The 25,198-nt window shown below is 36.8% G+C and overlaps 2 protein-coding genes across 8 annotated transcripts; both read right to left on the bottom strand.

Moving 5' to 3' along the window:
- Window positions 1-268: 268 nt before the first annotated feature.
- On the bottom strand, window positions 269-4,674 carry LOC129283880 (uncharacterized). Its single transcript, XM_064100601.1, has 2 exons — window positions 2,839-4,674; window positions 269-2,236 (listed from the first exon to the last, which is right to left on the bottom strand). Exon 2 carries the CDS (start codon window positions 2,207-2,209, stop codon window positions 557-559), a length of 1,653 nt encoding a protein of 550 aa, XP_063956671.1. The 5' UTR covers window positions 2,210-2,236; window positions 2,839-4,674; the 3' UTR covers window positions 269-556.
- A 2,422-nt stretch (window positions 4,675-7,096) lies between these two features.
- Window positions 7,097-24,155, bottom strand: LOC129263948 (peptide chain release factor 1-like, mitochondrial). Of its 7 annotated transcripts, none has more exons than XM_064101315.1 (8): window positions 24,001-24,155; window positions 16,629-17,266; window positions 15,677-15,812; window positions 14,515-14,597; window positions 12,748-12,931; window positions 11,872-12,035; window positions 10,590-10,707; window positions 7,097-7,877 (listed from the first exon to the last, which is right to left on the bottom strand). In XM_064101315.1, the coding sequence occupies exons 2-8, from the start codon at window positions 17,214-17,216 to the stop codon at window positions 7,516-7,518; spliced, it is 1,635 nt and encodes a 544-aa protein (XP_063957385.1). In that variant the 5' UTR covers window positions 17,217-17,266; window positions 24,001-24,155; the 3' UTR covers window positions 7,097-7,515. The 7 variants fall into 7 exon arrangements, with proteins under 7 accessions (XP_063957385.1, XP_063957384.1, XP_063957379.1 ...); XM_064101314.1 differs by having other exon boundaries at window positions 16,629-17,373; window positions 24,085-24,155; XM_064101309.1 differs by lacking the exon at window positions 24,001-24,155 and adding an exon at window positions 21,469-21,704.
- Window positions 24,156-25,198: the final 1,043 nt, after the last annotated feature.

Genomic DNA, 25,198 nt, shown 5'->3' with positions numbered 1-25,198 from the left:
TTTGCGATCAATTGCAAATTTCATATGCAAATTTAGCAATTGATAGATCAATTTTAACCAAAGCAAATCATTTCATATTTGTTTATAACATAAGCTGACCAACAATCACTAGCGTACCTACGGGGGGGGGGGGGCAGGGGGGGCACTCTGCCCCCCCTGACGAGTCACAACCCATGCAAAAGCGTATCTTTGCCCCCCCCCCCCCCCCCCCCCTGACGAGCTTTTTTTTTTTTTTTTTTTTTTTTTTTTTTTTTTTTTTTTTGCTTGTCAATTTGGAAAATCCTAGGTACGCCACTGCCAACAATCAATTGCAAATTTTCAATTAAATGCACGACTTTCAATTAATTTTGAAAACAAAAATTGACCTGCAATCGATGGCAAGTTTATTACAACACTCCAATACGTTGCACCTGTATATTGATACAACATTCACACCGTCAACACGCGCATTATGAATGTATTCATGTTGGGGGACGTGAATTAAAATGAAAGTAAAATTTGAAATAAGTATATCGTTTATATTAATTTTTAATCATTCATTGAAATACTTGATCATTTACAAAATGAATGTCTTCTTGTAAAGATGAAGTTTGTCCCTATCACATCCTACAAGGTTACCAGAAGGAGTAACGAGACAAAGGCTGATAAGTGGAGAGCGATCTGATTTCACGTATTCCACGATCCTCCTTGCCTGGATGATACCATCACGTGACACCTGATCAACTGCGATGGGATTACGAAATGCATCCCTGTACGTGATGTAGAGTGTGTCTGTCAGTTTGTCAACGCGACACTGTGGGCCGTACCACTTATTACCGTGTATGACAGCCTTCTCTTCTCCTGATCGTGAGATGACAGTGTATTCACCAATACCTGTCTCCACAACGATATCACCTGATGACAAGGCTTGTATCCCATCCCACACCTTCTTACCCTGCGTCGTAATAGTGTTTACTATCTTATCATCAGCAGGATTGATGATGTAGATATTAGACTGATTGAACTGACCAGCGATGATCATCCCATCCCTGTCAACATCAACATACACACTCTTACCGTCTCCATTCCTTGGTATGCTGATGTCTCTAATCACCTTCCTCTGTCTATCATAGAGAGTGATGCATCCATCCAACCTGTCACCCGTGCATTCACCTCTCCTCTTACCACATACTATTACGTTACTGTCTATGGGCGCACATGATGTAATCCACACACCTCCATCAATGACTTTCTCTGTGTGTTGAGTGTTGATGTTTGTAATATACATGTCATTGTTATCTACGTCTTGCACACATATCTCATCATCACTGACTAAACCACGCACACAAGGCTCATTAACAACCGATGGAATGTGGATTGACTTGACAAGTTCCCATTTACCGATATACCCATCAATTCTACCATAGTATTCTCCACCTACTCCCCCCTCAGCAAACTTCATTCTCTCAACTTCATTCTGTATTCGGTCAAGACAATCGCTAACATCTTGATGAACAATCAAACTTAAATTTTCATCAATAGATGCAAGTACTTGAGGAGCTTCATTCACCAATGTTTTATCATGTTGGTTTATACGTTTGATGGTTGATTCAATGTTCTTTACAGTGTTTATTACATGCTGATTCTTATTAGCAAGATCTTTGATCTTCTTAGAAACAACTTCGCTGATTTTCTTTGCATCTGCTAGAAGTTTTGCTTCTTTGTCTTTGATGATTTGTCGCTCATTTTCTCTCTCGATGTTGCAATCCTTGATCCGTTTTTCTCTCTTCTCATTTACGAGTCTTATTTCCTCATCTGCCTCCTCGTTAATAACCCTAATCATCCTGTTCTCCTTTTCTCCAACAGAATCGATCTTGTCGTGATATGAATCTTGAATGTTGTTGTTAATTGTCCGAAGATGAGTACTTCCAGACGTTGACACAGTCTTTATTTTCGTGTTGAGGGCGTCCAATTGTTTCTGAAGTTCTTGAACTTTTGGCCGTTTTTCATCTAGCTGTCTCCTCCTTTCGAAGATGACATCCTCGATGTCGTCTAGCTCACATGGTTTCTGACTGTGATCTTTGGTAGCGCATGGATGACATATAGGAATTTTGTGTTTCTTACAGTAAAATTTGATTGGCTCACCATGCTTGTCACATGACCATTTCATGTCATGACCTTTTCTTGGTCGGAGTTGAACTTGGTTTCCTTCTGGAAATCTTGATGCCATGATGTGATGTCTGATGATTGTTTAGCTCTGGAAAAAGTAAAAATGTAAGAGATGTGAGGTTAAAAGCTTCAGAAGAAATGAAATTAAAATAAGCTTCAATGGCAAGAAATAAGTTATATACCTTACCCATCAATCCTCTCGTATATGTCAACACTAATGCAAAAGCTAAACTTGATAATTAAAAAAAACCCTCTACTTTAGCTAATGTACCTTGTGTTTCAGCATAACATAATCATCTCCCATCCCATTATAATTACAAATTACTATTTTAAGATGGATCATTTGAAAATTTAGAAGTTACATTACCTGTTCACAATTATTTAAAATCTGAATGTTTACACCTAGACTTGAAATGAAGAACTGCAGAATCAGATTCAGATCACAATTTATCAGCAACAGAATATGACTCTATCTGACAATTATTAACAACACTTATAGCTCTCCTTATCTGATCAGAGCAATATTAATATTTGTTTTTATGATATGATGCTGATGAGCAAATAGCATTCGTATCAGAATATCAAATAAACTACTAAATATGAATAGTGATACTTTGGACCGCATTAGGCGCCAATAGGAGGTAGGGAGGGGATATCAGGTGCAGAATTACTCCTGTTTTTTTTACTTACCACTTAGTCCCTCCTGTGTAGTGCATTTATAGGTAACAAGCTATCATTATCTGTGACCGCTTTAACCTCCAAGAGATTGGTATAAAGATATGGGTCAACTCTAAGTCTTTGAAGAAAGTCTGTTGCCACGGATGCTTGGGACAGCCTCGAGCTTTTCCGTCTTCCATTAGGTTACCAGGATATTGCATTTTCAAGAACATAATAATTCTTGAGACATGTTTTGCAAGTCTCCTCCTCCTCTCTGTTAGTCTAAGAGGTTTATCATTTAACTGCATATAATTTTATTCTTGTAATTTTTCAATTTTATGATTTTCAGGTAGGGAAAGAAATAAAGAAATTAAAGGGGGAGTAAGGAAATGGAATACAGAAGAAGGAGGAGGAGGAGAAGAAAAAGAAGAAGAAGAGGGAGGAGGAGGAGAAGAAAGGAAGGAAAGAAAGAAAGAACAAAAGAAATAAATAAAGAGAGAGAGAAAGAAAGAAAAAAGAAACGGACAAGAAGGTAGGTTTAGACTCTATAGATATTTTCATTAAAGGAGAATGAAACCTTTGGAACACGATAGCTTGTGTGGAAAAAAAAATCAAAGAAACAGATCAACGAAAGTTTGAGAAAAATCGGACAAATAATGAGAAAGTTATGAGCATTTGAATATTGCGATCACTAATGCTATGGAGATCCTCAAATTGGCAATGCGACAAAGATGTGTGATGTCACTTGTGAACAACTCTCCCCATTACTTTAGTATATATTTCACTTAAATTGCCTCTTTTATCACATCTATCAGTAGATCATGTGTTCTTTTTATATAGGAGGGCATGTAATACAGATTTTTAAAGAATACATCATGGATAAAGAGTTTGTATCACCACAAGAAAAAGCAGAAAGAGACATTTTGAGGGTATTTTATAGTCCATCAAAGGGAAAGTAGTTCACATGTGACATCACACATCCTTGTCGCATTGCCAATGGGAGGATCTCCATAGCATTAGTGATTGCAATATTCAAATGCTCATAAGTTTCTCATTATTTGTCCGATTTTTCTCAAACTTTCTTTGTTCTTATTCTTTTATTTTTCTGTTTCGACACAAGCCTAATTATTCCAAATGTTTCATTCCCCTTTAAAGAGAAAGGATTGTCACTTTTAACTCATTTTGCCCCACCCCTCTCAAGATATCTTATTTGCTACGACTGGTGATCCTTTATTGTGGTAAATGGTATATTCATTGGAGATGGTTTAGCGCGTAAGAAAGGATCACCAGTTGTTCTTAACGTCGCTCTTAACTTACAAACAGCTTTATGAAACGGCCCCCTGGTGTAGATTCAATTTATGATAGCGATGAATCAACAAAAGAGCTATTCCATAGTGTATGTATGTCCAACCTCTTCATTATGTGAAGGCCTCTTGAAATGAGTTATCTCTGTTTTACCATGTTTACATTAGCTATGAATCATATTAAAGATCAAAAGCTAATACTGACAGATAAATCAAAGCGCCATCGAATGAACTGCTGTGATCTGAAAAAGCAAACATTTTTGTACAAATAATTAATAAGAGGAACGCCCCCTGACAGGTCTCGCCTGCATTACACGATTCAATCAAGAATTAATGTTGACTTGGTGACACTGAAAAGAAGACAATTATTGATTTGAACAAGTCAAACAAGTGAATTAGTTGCTGATATTCAAACAAAAAATATGTGCAATTGTTTCAATTTGGATGAAACAAACTTTTGATGTTTATTTTTATTTACAATATAGGCCTATGTAAAGTCTTTTACTTCACGTGAGAAATGTGAACTAAGAGGTGTGCCAAATTTTGATGCTGATATGTAGCGAGGGGGAGGGGGGGGGGGTATGATACGTCCACCATGGGGGTGTATGCATCATAACCCCCCCCCCCCACCTTTATTAGGCAGTCTTCAAGACCATCCAAACAGATAAGTCATTTTAACTGTTTAAAGGTCAAGTCCACCTCAAAAAAAATTTGATTTGAATAAATAGAGAAAGATCAGACAAGCACAATGCTGAAAATTTCATCAAAATCGGTTGTAAAATAAGAAAGTTATGACATTTCAAAGTTCTGCTTATTTTTAACAAAATATTTATATGAACGAGCCAGTTACATCCAAATGAGAGAGTCGATGACGTCACTCACTCACTATTTCTTTTGTTTTTTATTGTTTGAATTTTACAATATATCATTTTTTACGAATTTGACAATTAGGACCTCCTTGCCTGAAGCACAAAATATTAAAATAATGGTATTCCAAGTGTTCAGGGAGGAATGAAACTTCATTTCACATGACAATGATGAGAAAATAAAAATATTTCATATTTAATATAATGAAATACAAAAGAAATAGTGAGTAAGTGATGTCATCGACTCTCTCATTTGGATGCAACTGGCTCGTTCATATAACTATTTTGTTAAAAATAAGCGGAACTTTGAAATGTCATAACTTTCTTATTTTACATCCGATTTGGATGAAATTTTCAGCATTGTGCTTGTCTGATTTTTCTCTTTTTATTCAAATCAAGATTTTGTTGGGGTGGACTTGTCCTTTAATAGTTTAAAGTTTAATAGTTTGAAGGTTAATGATGATACATCCACCATTTCTCTGATTTCGGTTTGTTTCAGAAAATAAACATTCATGATATATATGGATATGGAAATGATCACAAATAAATATAACTTAACTTTGGCAGAATAAAGAAGAATCATTGTCCGTCTGGCGTTGCTCCACTTGGCCCCCGGTAGTCGGTCCCCTGGGCTCCGCAGATGGCGATGCCCCTCAGATAGGACTTCGACGATTACGGATGAGCTCGAGCCCCGGATATTGACATGAATAGCATGTCGATGGAGAACCGGGCGGCAGCTGGGCTCGTAGTCTCGTCACCGACGTGGACTCCCTCAGATAACCTTTACTGCCTAAACGGAGATCTATGGTCTGTATTAGCTTTAGGTGGTTCTCCCTGATAAACTAAAATCAACTGCCTATTATACCCTATCGTAACTAGGAAAGCACTCATAAAAATGTTAAGAATAGATGAGTGCATAAAGCATATGAAGTAAAATATTCCTGTTACAAAAGAGAACTTCCTGTGCATTAAAGACTGATATTTCCAACACTTGTATAAAATATGGCATCCACCTGACTGGGATTTAATTAATATTCCTAACACATTTACAAACCATAACCGGGGTCGAAATATTTCCAGCACATGAACTCTCTTTTAACCCTAAAAAGACTGGGCCATTTCGACGCCTAAGAAGACTGAGGGGAGGCTGATTCAGCCCCCCTTATGATCTCGGCCGTCAATCACGCTATCGCAACGAAAATTGGCACGCGCGTTACCCATGGCATAATCTATAAAACTATGAGATCAAATTCTGAGAAAAATCTCATTGCTAAATAATTAGGCTAATTTATGCGTAAAATCAACTGTTTGCTCTAATTAACTAAATACTGACCCTAAAATGCTAAATATTGTTTCACAGACTCTTTATAGGAATCTGATCAAATTTATTGTAAAAAAATCAACATCACATTTATTTCGTATATATTTTATTGTATTCTATTTTCTTATGTATTTCTTTGTTTTTCGACTTTTAGTTTTTTATTGTTACCATAGACAAGATGAAATTAATTGATTTTAAGCAGTAAAAGGAAAAATAATGATACATTCATGAATTTTGGCTCAAAATACTATTTCCATTGGATTTGTACACAAATTCATGTTTTCGAGAAATTTTGTGTCTGCATGCACTTACAAAATGTTGCCTAATTTTGGAACCACGTACCCGGGGGTTGCAATTTTGGTGTCAAAAGTTGCGCGAGACTTGAAAGTAAAAAATTCAGCGAACGACGCGGTCAAAAAAATTTGTGCGGCAGATTTATCCCAAAAATGTCAAGGAGGGCCCCCTAGTCTTATTAGGGCTAAGTCAGAACATATGTCTAATCAAAGGAATTAAATCTATTAAATTTTTTCCCTGACAGAAGGTTAATGATGATAAACAGGTTTCAACTGGATTCATTTGGCGCACAATCTGTTTGGTTTCTTTTTATAATTCCTTCTTTCAAATCATAAGAGACCAATTCTTTTGTACCGCAAGAAAATTCCTAGAAATTTCATGTACAAATAAAAAGAATAATTGATTCTAAAATCGATCTAATAATTTTGTGATTATAATAATGTTTGAGACGAAATAGATGAAAATAATGTATAAAACAAGGAATCAAAGAAAAACTACAGAGAATATTCATTTTGAAGATGCTTTAATTTCAAGTAAATTTGTTCAATATAGGACAACTACAAAAAGTAAGTTGCCCACAATGCACATTTAAAATAACAAGTAAAATATCAGCACATCCAGTAAAAAGGGTATAAAATTTCATGGAAAGGATATAAGCTTCACATTTTCATTACAATACAACATTTGAGACATCATTTAGTTTAGGGAATAAATATATATTTGTTTAGGGTACTGTAAGATGGGCAAATCAATAGAGAAATTCTGGGGAAATCTGTATACGACCATTAGGTCTACCTGCTAGTAACAGTGACCCCTCCCCCTTCCAACTCCTCGCCTTCCATACAACTAACCATCATCTCACCTAAGAGTTCAGATCCTAGTAGATACTCCATTGATACTATGAGTGATCTGATGGTCCGTGATCCTATCTTGAGTTCTCTTTGCTCATATCATAAACTTCTAGGATTCTTTCGTGTATATTCTGACACTCCTCGCCTTCCATACAACTAACCATCATTTCATCTAAGTGTTCAGATCCTAGTAGATACTCAATTACTCCATGGATACTACGACTGATCCGATGGTCCGTGATCCTATCTTGCTGGTAATTATAAGTACGAATCTTTTCAGAGCGCCCTCTTGTGCCCACCTGTGAACGACGCATCGATCTTTCAGAGTTGGTCTGGTCTTCAAGGATCCGGTTGTAGATTCGAGTCTGTAGCATCGTCATGGCAATCGAACGATTCTTGTGTTGGGAACGCTCTTGTTGACTTTCAGCCGAGATACCTTATTCAAGATCAAAACAAAATTGAACTAAATAGGCATAAGAAAGAAGTAAAATATATATCTTTTGTCAAAGACTTGTTGAAGATGCTGCAACTTGAATTTGATTGCTTATATGCTCAATTGTTCACATCTACTTCTCTCACCTAGTTTTTGATTGTTTGTTTGGTTTTTTTACTTTCCATATTAAAATCACAAATAAAATAAGTGAAAATCAAAACAATTTTTTCAATGAAGGGAAGCCCATTTCAGTGATATTTACAAAATATACCTGTCCTTCCATTTGATCCTAAAAAAAAATAACTTAAAAAGAAGTAAGATTGAAAATTAAAACAAGACATAAGATGCAAAACAATAATTAACATAGCATTGAACAAAATAAAAGCAAACCTGACAAACCCGAGACAAAATAATGTATAATGCACCAAATATTCAAGATTCATAAAGATAACTTCTAACGTTTGATATAAAGGACTGTATCGTTAAAAAAATATTGATAACATGGGATGGTGGTCATGTGTTTCATCAGACCTTTCTTTTATAATAATAATAATATATGTGATTTGTAATGCGCCGAATCCACTCGGCAGAGTGCACAAGGCGCAGCGAAAGAAAGAAAGAGAAAAAGTACAAATATAATAGTAATAGATTCAGGAACAATTAAGAGTAAGAATCATTGAATAGACGAGTCTTAAGGTAACGTTTAAATGTGTCAATAGAAGTGCATTCTCGGATTACCAGGGGAAGATCATTCCAGAGAACAGGGCCAGCATGAGCAAAAGCCCGAACCCCCATGTCTTAACGGATTTGGGAATAACTAGGGAACCAGAGTTGGATGAATGTAGGGACCTGACAGGAGTGTATTTGTTGATTAGATTAATATTGTACTGTGGAGCAGAGCTGTTAATTGCATGGAATACAAGGAGAAGGATTTTGAAGATGATGCGATTGTTGACCTTTAACCAATGTAGAGATTTCAGAATGGGTGTGATATGAACATGTTTTTTGGATAGGGTGACCAAACGTGCTGCAGTGTTGAGGGTGTTTTGATAAATCAATGATCAAGCATTATCAGTTTAGGTTTTTACTTTTTAGAGCAAATTTCAAGAATTATTAAATTGAAATTTAATGCATGAGTGAACATGAAATACAATTTTTCACTTTTTCAAGTGGATCTCAGCAATGTGTTCATGGAAGTCAGAATAGGGATGGGTCTTAGGTGGGGGAAGTAGGTTGACGGGATATGGGTCAACAGAACACTTAACCCCCCCCCCCCCCTCTCTACCCCTTTCACCCCTCCTAAGAGGCTAGCATTTGCTAGGGTGAGCAGGAATTAGCCTTCCACTTTTTTATAGAGGTGAGTTCTTTGAAACTTGCAAAGTTAAGGGTGTTATGCTAAATTACTGATGAATTGAGATCAGTTTTGGTTTCTTAAGCAAATTTAATGAGTTACTAAATTGAAATGTAATGCATGAGTAAACAGGAATTGTAATTTTAGTGTAGCATTTTTAGTTTATTATGTGGATCTAAGCAAGTGTGGTTGTGAGAGTCAGAGTAATGTGATGGTACCTGTTACATGCAAGGGGGTGAGATAGGGTAAGACTGTGTTAAAGGGGCATTCTTCTTTGTGTTCTCTTACAAATTACATGTCATGTACTCATGCCTGCCCTCCACCCCCTTTCTTTCTCCTGGATGGTATTTAAAACTTAAATGCCAAGTGACTTATGGTTGATGGGTCTTTCTTTTCCATTGAATGATTATTAAGAACTTGACTAATGATGATGATTTATGAAAAGATTTATTGAAAAAGCTGAATGTTTGATTGATAATTAATTGAAAAAGATGAATATTTGATTGATCACATTGACTGAGTTGATTTACTAACAGATTGTTGATTAAATGATTGATAGGTAAAAGTTGATGACCTAATTTTCAGAATTTATTATCAAATTTACAGTCCACTCTGCACTTAATGCGTACATGTAATAGCAATCAGCTTCCATCTCAACAGGAGGGGTGGGACGGACCTGTAGGAGGGAGGCTAAACGTTCTGTTGACCCTTTTCGCATCAGCTTACTTCACCCATTGAAGTCGTTTCTTACCCCCATTCTCCGGACTCCAATAAACACACTGCTGAGACCCACATTGTAAAGTTAAAATGCTGCACTAAAGATTTGCAATTCACGCTCACTCATGCATGGAATTTCAATTTGATAATTCATGAAATTTGCTCTAACAATTTAAATTGATAATGAATGACCATTAATTCATCCCAACACCCTCAAGTTTGCAAGTTCCAAGGGACTCGCCTCTCAAAAACTGAAAGAAACCGAGAGGCTAATTCCTGCCCACCCTAATTTTCATACCCTTTGTTTAAGTGGCTAGTGCTCACTCAAGCATGAATAGTTTTCCAACATTTTGATGTCATTTGAAAGATGACTTTATTGGCTTTCCATATATATAAGTATTTCCCCCAAAGTTATATACTTTTTATTTGGCAGCTATTTCAAAAGTGTATAGTTTTTTTTGGGACGCACCGTAGTCTTAGGGCAGAAAACCCCCACATGTATATACATGTATAATACCTGTCTGTAGTAGATATATAATACATGTTGGTATATGAGTGGTTCTAACAGCACTGTCTGTAGTAGATATATAATACCTGTTGGTATATGAGTGGTTCTAACAGCACTGTCTGTAGTAGATATATAATACCTGTTGGTATATGGGTAATTCTAACAGCACTGTCCGTTGTATTCACATGCTGACCTCCTGCTCCACTAGCTTTCTTTGTTTCAATCCTCAGATCTTTAGGGTCCAATTTCAGATCAATCTAAGTTAAAAGAGTAAAAATTCAGAATGAAAGGAATACAAAATTTTATGCCCAAAACAGAAATTAGAACAATTTATTATTTATAGTAATCCAAACATCCATTTTATGTATATTCGGGCCATGCAACAGGAATATGAAACTAATACTAGTACCTCAGTCAGATTTGCTCTACGGCGGCCGTACGGCGAGTCAAAAACAGCCGTTTTATTCATTTTTATTCACACCACCTATGTAGCTGGTACAAAAAAATGTTAAAAAGGCTGTTCTTTACTTGCCGTATGGCTGCCATAGAGCAAATGTGACCAAGGTATTAGAGTTTTATTTTTATTTTCAAGTAATGGCTGGTATTTTTTACTTCATAGAATTAGCCAATAACTACATGTATTCTAAGCTGCACAGGTATATACTGTAGCTAACAAGGGGAGAGGCAAACTAATGCTATGACAGTGATGTCACAATACTTCCTACTTGCTACAGATTCAAATGCAAGATAACTAAAACTTTTAACCAATAAGACAAACAATAGTGAGGTGGGTATTAAGCAAACACAAAATGATTTCAGAGTGTTCTAAAAAGTTTTCAAAACATTTTGAAGCTATTTTACCAACATTCTCAAATATTTTTTGTTTGTGGAAAGTTGCACCTGTTTAGGCTGTGGTAGTACCACTATAGACATGGTGCTTGTTAGGTTGCATCTCTTTAGATTTTGGCAGTAATGCTATAGATATAATACTAGTATAAATACACCCTTGGTTTTTTACCTCTTTGGGTTGTGGTAGTACCGCTATTGACATGGTACTAGTATGTACATGTATACGCCTTTGGCTTATACCTATTTGGGTTGTGGTAGTACCGCTATTGACATGGTAATAGTATGTATACGCCTTTGGTTTATACCTCTTTGGGTTGTGGTAGTACCGCTACTGACATGGTACTAGTATGTTTACGCCTTTGGTTTATACCTCTTTGGGTTGTGGTAGTACCGCTACTGACATGGTACTAGTACATGTATGTATACGCCTTTGGTTTATACCTATTTGGGTTGTGGTAGTACCGCTATTGACATGGTACTTGTTTATATACGCCCTTGTTTTTGTACCTCTTTATGTCGTGGTAGTACCGCTACAGACATGGAAATAGTATGTATACGCCCTTGGTTTATACCTCTTTAGGTTGTGGAAGTACCGCTATTGACATGGTGCTTGTATGTATACGCCCTTGTCTCTCTGTCTTTGGTACCCTCTGAACACGATGGACGCCGGCCTCCTGTCTTAGAAGACGATAAGCTTGATCACCAGTGATACTAACGGTAGCATGCCTTAATCCACCTAGGAAAAAAATTGAAGTAACTGATTTATCTATTTTTTTAGACAGGGTGGTCTCTTCGGTAATAGAAACTGTTTTATCCAGATAAACTGATTTGAAAAGATCAGGCATTGATAGATGAATAGATAGATACATGTCGATAAATGGTATTAATTTAAATTCTCCACATTAGTTAACAAACTGAAATGAATGGGAATTACACAACTACAAAAACAAGTATACATTTCATTGTAAATTACTCTTTACGGTACAATGTTTAAACATATCCTGTATACTGTATACCATTGATCTTAGGTATAATTAAAACTTCCAAGACTACATTCGTACATTCTTGCATATTGCCAGGATCAAGAGATAAATGGAGAAAGGAAAGGGGATCAAAAGAAAAAGAAGTACCTGTAAATATAAAAGAACACTTCTGATTGGTTCCTGGTTAGTATGTTGAACAAAATGCGCATGTAACATTGGTCTTGATTAGTCAGTCCATTTAGCGATTTAGTTTGCAATCAGTCAATTGGTTTTAAAAGACTTGAACATGCTTTGCAATATGATACCCGAGGAAAATATCAAGGACAGAAAAGAGCTATCGTCTCAGAGTCAACAAAATAACATACCATGATGATCATGCTACTCATACATAACAAAGACTCCTTTATCACAGGGGAGCGTTTCATCAACATTTTTCCAGTTCCAAACAATACAACTTTTACTAACCTATATCTGAGGTAAAGTACTCGAGGATTGTAAAGGACCAACGTCTGTAATATGCATATCGTTGATACATGTCAAACATATCAGAGGCAAACAGCATAGCTTCTTGACCTCCCACACCTGCTGAAAACTCCATTATGACATCATTATCATCAGTCTCTTCGGATGACATTAGAAGGTCAACCAACTATAGAGGAAAGACAAAAGAAATGAGATGGAATGGACTGTCACACAAACCTTATGGTTTGATCATACACTGGGGCCCCGTTGCATAAAAAGTATTATGATATCTTTGTCATCCAATGGTAACTACCATGGTAACAACGACCAACAGCCAATCAAAATCAAGGATTACCTGCAATTTACCATTGGATGGTAACAATGTTGTGTATACAATTATTGATGCAACTATAATTTATTCAAAGTAATGTTGTGCATGAACAGTTAAGATATTCAGGTCACCACCTGGTTATTTACTGCATACATTGTAATCTTACATGTTTAATTTGAGCTATTGAATTGCACTATCGTGCTTGAGTGAAGCCACACCTAAATGTACAACATTGAATCAGACATTAAACTGGACTCAGAGAGTCAAGACTGAATCTCATTATATCTGTTGTCTACATTGGCTCTTATGTTATTTCAACAACACTACAAACTTTTATGCAACGGAGCCCAGATTTGCTAGCTTGATCGCTGGTCAAATGCTCATGATCTTATTTATGGCTTGATTATGCAGTGACACGACATTTGCTCCTGCGACAATTGCTCCGGGATTAATTTTATCTCAGATGTTAGGGTTATGGTTGCAATGGGGTTATACATGTATGTTAGGGTTAGGGTATAGTGTTAAACTTAGGGTTGAAGATGGTCAATCGATTAGTATGTGGAATTTAGAGCAGAGCCATTCTCATCAGAGCAAATGGCATAGCGCAGAGTATACAATATATTTGCTGGCTTGATTGCTGTTATAATGATCACAACATATATGCAATAGAGCATGAAAATCGGTCCAAGTTCAATTGAAAGATTTGCGTTACAGCATCTAGGGCACTTTTTTCACTTTTAATGGATCAGACAAGATTAAATGCTAGGGCCTGTTTCATAAAGAGTTACAACTGTTGTAACTTTACCATAATGGCAACTACCATGATAACATGGCTCAGCAGCCAATCAAAGTCAAGGTAACCATGGTAGTTGCCATAATGGCAAAGTTACAACACTTGTAACTCTTTATGAAACTGGCCCACGTCTGTGGTGCAAACCCTTCACTCCAATGCCTTGCGTACTGTTGGCCCTCTCCCTTGAAACAGCATTTGAGTTGTATGACAATAAGAATAATTACATAAAATGATAATTAGCATCTGCCAAATCAGGTCAGAATTATATCATGAAAATTTATATTGTATCAAAGCAAAAAGTATGTTTGACCATAATCCACAATAGGAATTGCTGAAAAATTATCCTAATGGACTATTTTCATCCCATATAAATTCATGTCAATAATTTCACTTCGAAACAAAGGAAAATATTTACTTATTTCACGTTTTATTGAACAATCAGTAAAAAAAATGGAGGGTAATTCAATTCAGTTAAAGAACTGCTTTACAACTCAATAGAAGGCAATTTTGAACTTTACATAATTATTCATTACGTAATGAATGGTTTAAGAGCAGCCAGAAATAAACATCACTTCTTTTAAAATAGCTCATCATAAAAACAATGGCTAAGATAAAAATGAGCCTATTGAGATTTTCTTGGTCTTACCTCTTGTGATACATCTTCAATCCTATCCTGAAGTTGATCCTTCTCAGACAGAGCTAGATCCTGCATCTCTTTATCATGACCATCTAATGATTAACAGAATAAATTCAAGGTTCACTCAAGCATGAGATGTCCATATAATGCAATCTCAATAGGCGGTGCTGCACAAGCCAGAGTTTCCTTAATCTCAAGATTTTAGCCCAATCGGCCCTCTTCGTGATTAATCTTGAGATTCAAGAAACCCCGTGTCCACTATCCCAAGAAGAGCGATTCTTGCTCGAGCGAGGCATCGACTCATTATGGTATGACGCCATGAATAAATAATCCCGAGTGCGTCTGCACCGGCAAATTAGCGGGATAATTCGGAAAATAGCGCACTATTTTGCAAATAATCCAAAGTTGACTTGGGATTGCAATATCGAGATTAATCCAGCGAGATTGCGTCTCCATTACAAATAATTTTGAGATTTTTCAGATCGGGATAATTTACCGGATCAGAAATCGCGCACTAATTTGAAAACTCGGGCTGGTGCAGACGGCCCTATTGAAACTTCCAATCAGTCAGGAGAAAATGGTCGCAAAGAACAGCAGTGCCCCATTGCATAAAAGTTACTATTATGGTATTTGCCAACTCGTCCACTCACCACATGGTCTTTCATTTAGTCTAATGCCATTCCATCCATCAACATTTCGTCAAACAACCATTTGGTCCATTAAACAAAAATAGTCCAATCATCACTTCACCTAATCACCATTTCATCTATGACCATTTCGTCTCATAACCAGTTGGTCTAGTATCCATATTACTTTCATTCACTTTGCACAATTTAACACTTAGTCCAATTAGACCAAATGGTATATGGCTATTGGACCAACTGGTTATTAGACAGAATGGCATTAGACTATTAAAATGAAAGTAGACCATTTGGTGAGTGGACTAACTGATGGTAGACCAAACGATAGTAGACGAGTTTGCAATTTGACGATTGGAAATAAGCTGTCATGGATACGTGTACTGCAGGAGGACATGAACACTTGCATTCCACAGAAGCATTGACTAAAATCACTGTTAGTTTTAGCTATCAGAATGCCAGCTGATATCACAAATTTATCCTTATTTTTCATATTTTTCTAAAATCACATTTAAATCATGACCACTACTTACCTTGGATAAGATGCTGAATTTCATTGTTCTCTTCTTCCATTGAAATCAGCTCGGTCCATTTCTCAAGGATCTCACCAAGCTCCATCATGGATCCCCTGAGCTCCTTCTGTTTAGAGTCTGACAACGGCTCCCCTCCCTATTAAAACAAACAAAACAATAAAAGGGAAAATATAACTGCTGTATCTTATATCTATAATAAGTAATAGTAATAATGTTTTATTTACCCAGGGTAGCCACTTCAGTTAGGAAACTGCTCTACCAGTGGGCCCTACATAACATGATAATGTTATTATTACCCTTCTCCAATCTAAATTCTGCGCGCCTAACAAGAAGGCAGAAGGTCACATTTTTTGTAAGTCTTTGGTATGACTCGATCGGGGATTGAACGACCTCCCGTTCATGAGGCGTGCACTCTACCACTACCGGTGGCTCAGTGTAGTTTCTTATGTGTAGTATTTTTTATGTACATCTACCACTTTCAATTTTAGGATTTTGTTGGGGGTAGCAATTATGAAAGGGATCTCCTCCTTTCTGCTAACCCCGAGACTCTCATTATGTTTATACCTTGTGTTTTGTCATTCTATATCTTATATTCATCTCCCTTTATGTTCTACTTCTATAATATTGTAATGTGTTTTTATGATGAGTGTTGAATATATATTTGAATTTGAATTTAAACATGGCTCGATCAGCAACCAATCACAATCAAGGATTGTACGCATGTTGCATTAATGTTTCCAACTGTTTGTGGAAACGGGTCTCTGTCCCATTTCATTAAGACTTATTATAATGAACATTTCAATAACAAATTTACTACCAGCCAATCACATTGAAGGATTTCATTAGCTTTGCAGATTTGTTTAAAACAAGTTTAATGAAACAGATCCCTGAACAGGTAAATAAAATGTTAGATTCCTCTCAATACTACTGCAGGAAAGAGAATGGTACTAACCTGAAGTCTATCTGAGATGGCCTGGTGCTCATTTCTCAGATGATCCATGTAGCATCTGAACTGTGGGCTCTTAGGTGAGAGGGGATCACCGGTCTCATTTCCAACAGCACTGGATCCATACCTTTGAACTCTGCAACATGTGAAGGCACTAGTGACTGCAGACTGGTTATATCTTCTCTTGCGGCAAACATTCAGTACAGAATATGAAGCTATTGTTGAGAAATGATGATGTACCGGTCTATTCAACATCTGTCTACTATCCTTGAATCTCCTTGGACCGAAACATATGCAATTAACTTGGTTCATCTGACATAGCAATGACGAGCTTTGTTTCAAATTCCTGCAAAGAGCTCTTTGGAGTTTACAAATGTCTGACTCTGATCTACGTTGTGATAATGCTGACAGATTCCGTTTAAAAACTCTGCCATTATGCAAAACATTAGCCTCTCCTCCATGTGTTTTTAGACTAGGAAAGTGAAACACACTATGCCTTGCTGTATGCGAGTGACTGTGACATGCTGCAAACACCTGTAGTTGAAGTCTACAAGATGAAACAAGTCTTGTTGTTCTTTGCATCATGCTATTCATCGTCTGCAAACAATATTCCTTCGAGTAAATCTTCGATACACATCCTTCTTCTGAGGAAAGGTGGGAAGAAAGAATAAAAAAAAGATTATTAACTCTTTGCCTGCATTGTTCAACTAGTCACAGAGAGCAGACAGCCAAGTTAGATTCAAGCCACATTCTATTCACAATACAAACCAAGTGCAATTAGTCTATTGTTCATACACAAATTAGTGATGAGTGCATCGCAAAGCTTTTCTTTACACTAAACCAATTCCAAACAAAAGCTTAAGTGAGCTGTATTAGCAGAGTCCATCCATGCTAAACCCCTCTAAAGGTTGCACCTTGAAATTAATGCGGCGCAGGAGGGTGTCCGTGGTGGGCAAAGGGTTAAAATAATATTGTGTCATCTATCTAGAACATGATAATGATACACTTTGCTTGTAAATGTTTTGACAATGAGATCACTCTCTCTCTCTCTCTCTCTCTCTCTCTCTATTAGGTGATACCTCCACTCTTTTGGAGATCATGGTGACTGTAAAATGAAGATGATGGTAAATCTTTATTCTTTTCAAGACAGACAATCTGATAAGGGGGAAGTGATTTCCACCAGAAATATCGCTGCCGAGATCGCACTTGTTCAATCTATCGCAAGAAAAACTGGAATGGCCACGGCGGAAAATTTGACACCCTTTCTAATATGGCACTCTCCAAAACATCCAACATTTCTGCCGACTGAATGGGAAATGCGTGCTGTTGAAGAGTGTACGCTCGTTTTCAGAACAAAGACCCTTATTAAATTACGTCATCCAGCCATTGCCTTTTGGAGCGTCGCTTGAATATGCATAAAATAAATTGCAGCGTCTTGATAATATTCGATCAATAGACCTACACTGAGCTGGAGCGATCCAATCACGAACCAAGACCGTATACAATGTGACAGGATATCGTTACCGCTATCGATACTTCCGTACGCGGTCCGAAGTAATTATTTTGGCGACCACGTAGTCATGACATGATTGACCAATCAGCGATCTCCAAATCGCTGTGCAGAAATGGTCCAGATCTATCCGGCATTGTATACAGTCCCAACACTCCCACTCACACAAGCATGCGACTAATTGCGAGGTTAGTTGTACTAACCTCGCACAACGCATGTCATTTCATAATGAACTTTGACGTTTTCATTCATCACCAAGAATGTGTGAATATGAAACACGCCTAAATCTTTACAGTGCACTAAATTTATTCGTCTAAATCTTATAATGTAATCTAGTTTTAAAATTGGTGCTCTATCTTATTAATAAAAAGGGATTTTAAACGCTTACCTCCAAATCTCAGCCAGTTACTCCGTCCGATCCTTAATACTGCGGTGGAAATTAGGCAAACAACAATCGAAATGCGAATTTTTCCTATCGAACAGTCTAGATTCAAGTCGCCGGCGCATAATAGGAAATTGTACCAAAAAAAATCAACAGGCATCTCACGTATAATCGCTGATGGCGCTACATCATAAAATAACGCTGAACAGCGAAAAAATGCGGAGCGCCTAGAACGCAACCAGTAGTACAGCTGATCTGACGTAAACGACGGAAACAAGCGGAAACAAGCAAGTTTATTAAATAATATCGCGCGCCCTCTCAGTGCGTATAGAGTAAACCAGCGAATCGGCTGCATGCCTGCTTCAACATCAAGAAAAATGTTTGATATAAAGTACCAGAAAGACAGAGAGGAATTGAAATTGGCTTCATATCGTTTGGTAAGTTTCATATCCAAAGCTTATCTTACATAAAATCTTTAGCTATCGCTAGTTTAAAGGAAACCGCACTAAAAGGCATTGCAAGGGCAGTTTATAATCACTCGCGTCGCGTGCGGGTTCGTAATCACTCGCGTTTTGAATTTTTGGCGATTTTTTTTTTTTAACGGTGTCTTCAATGGGACAGACATGCAGGGAAAATAAAATGAAATTGAAATTCGAGTTTCGTTTTAAGCCGGCAATTAAGTGCCTTAAAGTAAAATGTACTCGACTACTGTTTTAACATAACAAACAAGCAAATCAGCCATGTGGCTCAACTAACTTAGAATAGATCCGGACTTCTACTGTGTCTTATACGAGGACTCCGAGTCGGAACTTGCCATACCTGCCACATCGATACTACATCGTATCATTCCCATATGCGGACATGCCTGCATGCAATGGCCCCGGCAATGGCCCCAAGGCGGCCGGACCCGGCCGCGGTCGGACACGACGTGCATCGGTAGCATGGAGCAAGCTAACGTGAGTCGAGCTGAGTTAGATCCCACGTTATATATGAGGCGCCGATTGTACCAATATTATATAGAACAATTATTTGTTATATAATCATTATTCATTAAATAATAACTATTATTTATATATAATTTACATTCTATTTGTAAATAATTACTATTATATAAAATAACATTTCTAATTATTTATATATAATTCCAAGTAATACTTCATTACTTGTAAATAATAATAGTTCGACTTTCCAATATTTATAAATAATGATTATTTGTTTTTCATTATCTATAAATAATAATTTTTGTGTTTCATTATTTATAAATAATGACACTGCATACTTCATTATTTATGAATAATTGCAATTCGTTTTTTTATTATTTATAAATAAGTTTGTCGAGTTTTCTATTATTTGTAAATGATAATTATCCATTAACAATGCCAGTGCACATTTCTTTATTTATAAATAATTTGTTGAGTTTCCCATTATTTATAAATAATGAAAATTCATCGTGTTTTATTATTTATAAACAACATTTTTGTTTGAATATCCCATTATTTATAAATAATCATTATTTATAAATAATAGAATGTCGAACTATTATTATTTACAAATAATGAAGTATTATTTGGAATTATATATAAATAATTAGAAATGTTATTTTATATAATAGTAATTATTTACAAATAGAATGTAAATTATATATAAATAATAGTTATTATTTAATGAATAATGATTATGTAACAAATAATTGTTCTATATAATATTGGTACAATCGGCGTCTCATATGTAACGTGGGATCTAACTCAGCTCGACTCACGTTAGCTTGTTCCATGCTACCGATGCAAGTCGTGTCCGACCGCGGCCGGGTCCGGCCGCCTTGGGGCCATTGCATGCAGGCATGTCCGCATATGGGAATGATACGATGTAATATCGATGTGGCAGATATGGCAAGTTCCGACTCGGAGTCATCGTATAAGACACAGTAGAAGTCCGGATCTATTCTAAGTTAGTTGAGCCACATGGCAGATTTGCTTGTTTGTTATGTAAAAACAGTAGTCGAGTACATCTTATTTAAGGCACTTGCCGGCTTAAAACGAAACTCGAATTTCAATTTCATTTTATTTTCCCAGCGTGTTTGTCCCATTGAAGACACCGTTAGAAAAAAAAATCGCACCGAAATGAAAAAAAAATCGCCAAAAATAAAAAACGCGTGTGATTACCAACGCGACGCGAGTGATTACGAACGCGAGTGAATATAACAAGCCATTGCAAGTGCCGTGCCAGTGGTTATCCTGTGCACGGCGGCGGTACCGGTAATGTACCCGTGGGCACTCCAGTCCAGACTATGGACAATTTGCCACTGAGCTGATGAGATGATAAGTAAATAATTTCCGTTTACGGTTTAGATCTAGGGCCTACATGATCTACTGGTCATATTTTTTCAATTCCTTTTTTTAATGACATTAATATTCAACATTTGTACTTCAGAAATAGACATGATTTTTATTTGATTCAATGAATGATTATATATTTTTGTTTTGGTCCAATTAATAAAGTGAAGACCAGTCAAGTGTCCGAAATTTTTATTTTGCAATGGGCACTTCTCCCGCCCGGCCTCACACTTTCAACACCTCCTTTCATGCAAATATAATGAGTGGAATCGCTGTAGATCTACTGCCATCTCTTGTTTATTTCCCTATTTTCACTCTAGTCATGACGTAGGCTAATTCCCATTTCACTTTCTATATCTCCAGCTCCATTTAAGTACACTATCCGTCATTTGTTACAAATTAACTTACACAAATATGAATATGTGGGACTTGCCATAATATTACCAACGACTAAGGCCTTACCTCACTCCATTTTACTATAATTTACTCACTCAGTACCTTAATAATGTTGGACTTTGAATTTTAAATCGGAGAATTGTAACCTCCTTTTCCCTTCTTCAAATTCAAGCATTCAATATTTTCTCGAAGTCAAATGCTAAAACGTGAGAAAATGTTACTGACGTGACCAGGCCAAGCCTAAGGATAGCAGAACTTGTGGCTCATCTCTAGCGACCAATAAGTACATTGATTAAAATAAAGGAGATATGATCGAATGAAACTCTTGGAGCAAGTTAGCTTTTGTGAAAGCAGAAAAATCAAAGAATATCAACAAAAGTTTGAGTAAAATAGGACTAGCAATAGAAGAGTTATGAGCATTTGAATGTCGAGATCACTAATGCTATGGAGATCCTCCCATTGGCAATGCGACCAAGATCTATGATATGTCACAGATGAACAACTTTCCCCTTTTGGACGCTGAAAATATACCCCAAAACATCTCTTTTTGCTTATTCTAATCATATGACAAACGATTCATCAATGATATAATGTCGTGAAACCTCTGTACTTGTCCTCTCATAAAGAGAACACCTCACCTTGTGATAGAGTCTATAAAAGTGAGAATATAAGTGAAATAAGTACTAAGTAATGAGGGAGTTGTGCGTGTACTGTGACCCCGGGGGGGCCACTTCCATTCACGAGTGGATACCATGCGCGACCATGGGGTCTCGAAAAGCACCCTAAACACGTAATTTCCATATTCTGAAAATGCACCTCTTAACAAGTATTGGCGTGTGAAACCCTACCCTTAACAAGTATTGGAAACAAAACGATACTCTTGGCAAATATTCCCTGAAATGAACCCCTAAACAAGAACAGGAATGTTTTATTGTTACGGGTTACCTCGCGCAAATTGGACTCTAAACACAAAGTGTTGGGGCAAAAAGGACATCCTTTATAAAACATTTTAATTTTGTTTTATCATCCTCGCAAATTCGACCCTAAACACGTAATTGCCCTAGCGAAATAGACACCCTTTTTTCATTATTTTTGTGTTTTTGACACCCTTATCAAGTTACGTACGTAACGTGCCCTATCGTGAAAAAGACATCATTTTTACGTGTTTTTTTGGTCGCGCATGGTATCCACTCGTCAATGTAAGTGGCCCCCCCGGGACTGTGACATCACAGATCTTGGTGTGTTCACTTAAAACGCGCACCGTGGCAAATCCCCTATTCCGGCGTAAAAAAATTGACAAAATAGACCCATTTTCGGCTCTTTTAACTCATATCTCAAAAACCGCTCGAGATTTTTCACGGGTTCAAACGGTTTTTTAATCTTAGACTTGTTCTACATCTCATGATATCTGTCATTTTATATTCTGATTAAAAAAACAGGGATGAAGATAGACAGCTGGCAGCCGTCTGTTTCGAGGAGTTTTTTAACTTTTTTTTTTTTTTTTATTTCTCCTCGTACACAGACGGCTCGCTAGCGTGCAGCCACCATTAGGGGACTTGCAATGCAAAATCCCCCCGTCGGGGCTCTTCAACTTTTGTCTTTAATGAATAAAAAATTTGAAAATTAACGCGACCAAAATGCAAATTAATATTCCCTCTTGGCATTAATTGCCAAAAAACGGAGAAAAATCAAGTTAAAAGGAACAAAAACAGTGACTTACCTCGGCTGTCGCGCAAATTCACTTCCCCGTTTTATCCGATCTTAAGTACATAAACATATGGCCATTGAGTCCCCTGTACAGATCGCGCTAGAACTTCGGTCTCTGTATTTGGTGAGTGAAGCCAACGGAGTTCAGCTGAACAACCAACATAACAGAGACCGAAGCTTTTGGTCTAGGATGAAGATAGCCTCCATACATTCATTGACCACATCAATTCTTTCCACAGGACCATCAAATTCACTTCTGATTTCTCCCAACAGGAAACCCACTTCCTTGATGTAACAGTCCAGAAAAAGTCTAACAGCTATCACCACTACCCTATACTCTAAACCCACAGATACCCACCAGTACCTCCACTCATCCAGCTGCCACCCCCGTTACTGCAAAACCGGCATCGCTTACAGTCAAGCCCTCAGACTTCGCCGTATCTGCTCCGAGGACCCTGATTTTTCCTTCCATGCCAGGAATTTGCAGAAACATCTCTGTGCCAGGGGCCACGGGGCCAGGGCAGTCCAACTGGCAATTAACAAAGTTCGTTCTCTCCCCAGATCTGAAGTTCTCAAACCTAAAAGTGACAAGCTAGAGACTACCCAGGACCAAAATCCAGTTAAAACCAATTAGGGCAAAACCAATTGAAACCAGTTGGCCAACTGGTTTCAATAGGGAAATTGGAACAACTGGTTCCAATTGAAAACCAGTTGCCAATTGGTTCCAGTTAAAACCAACTGGTTCCAATTGAAAACCAGTTTCCAATTGGTTCCAGTTAAAACCAATTGGGCAACTGGAATCAGTTGGCAATTGGTGTCAATTGGTTCCAGTTGTTCCAATTTCCCTATTAAAACCAATTGAATCCAATTGGAGGCAACTGGTTTCAATTGGTTCCAGTTGAAACCAATTGGAGGCAACTGGTTTCAACTGGAACCAGTTGAAACCAATTGGTTTCCAACTGGATCCAATTGGAACTAATTGGAATGAATTAACTTAATTAGTTACAAATTAATTAGCATTTGCACTAACTATTGCTCATATGCCAACACAGAAGCAGTATTATATGTCAATTAATACCAATGTAAAGGGCATTGATAAAATACAGACTTTCATATGTATAAATTATATGGAACGCCAGTAAATAAAGGGAAAAGTACAGACGATTTAAGTAGGTGTTGAGACATTTATTGGCCGTGGCAGAGTCATCGCATACATGTATGGTAAGCCACTTGTGGTGGCACAATTAAACAGTAAATCATACTGGCGTGATTATGTTTCTTTCATTTCTCTCTTTTTCTTTAACAGATCCAAAACCAAGCATATTCAATTTGACTGTATGAAATACTATTCAAAACGCATGAACACCAACAAAAATATTTAAGTAACAGGGTAACATACGTAAGGTAACAACTAAACAATTGGTACACCAAAACTGGCCATAATTATTTCAATCTAAATATGAATGTGCAAATGATAAGGATCAAATCCACACCTCCAATAATAGGCAATATATAAATAAAGCATGTATGAAGGACATAAAGCATTCCACTATACAAGTCATTAATAACAGACCTCAAATAATAGCCATATACGTATAGCGTGGATGAAGAACATGTAACAATTCCACTATACGAGTCGTTGATAGCAAACCTCAAAATATATTACAACGATGCACTAATCCCAATTACCCTTGCTTACTTTACAAGTAAAATGCAACATGTTTAGAACGATAAAATAAAATTCACTGTCCGGTAAAATTATGTACATAATGTACAACAGCATGCCTACATGCCACTTATATCCAACAAAGCAAAGGTATAAATAATACCACAAGAACACTCTTTAATCACTACCATATAAACAAATTTTTAAAAAATGTGAACAAATGAGATAAGTCATGTGTAGTTACTACTGAACATAAAAAACTCAGAAAATAAGGCATGTTTCCAAATTTGGTCAGTACACTACTAACAATCTGAAACGGCCGAAATGTATGCACACATGACATCAAAAATATTACTCAATAACTATAGCATGCATTAATACAAAACGTAACCAATGTTCCGCACCCAATCTGTGTAGTAACACATTTATATTTGTGTTCTGGTAAAACCATAAAAATTTAAAACCAACTGCAACCCAATACTTGTATAAATCTGTAGATAAAAAAGGGGCGTATATTAAGGAAGTACAAAAATAGCCAAATCATATACCTGTATCACAAAGCAAAACATGAGTAACAATATA

Source organism: Lytechinus pictus, chromosome 6, assembly GCF_037042905.1.
Source record: "Lytechinus pictus isolate F3 Inbred chromosome 6, Lp3.0, whole genome shotgun sequence".
Taxonomy (NCBI): Eukaryota; Metazoa; Echinodermata; class Echinoidea; order Temnopleuroida; family Toxopneustidae; genus Lytechinus; species Lytechinus pictus.
Note: the sequence above shows the minus strand (reverse complement) of the source record. Positions and strands in the feature narration are given on the sequence as shown.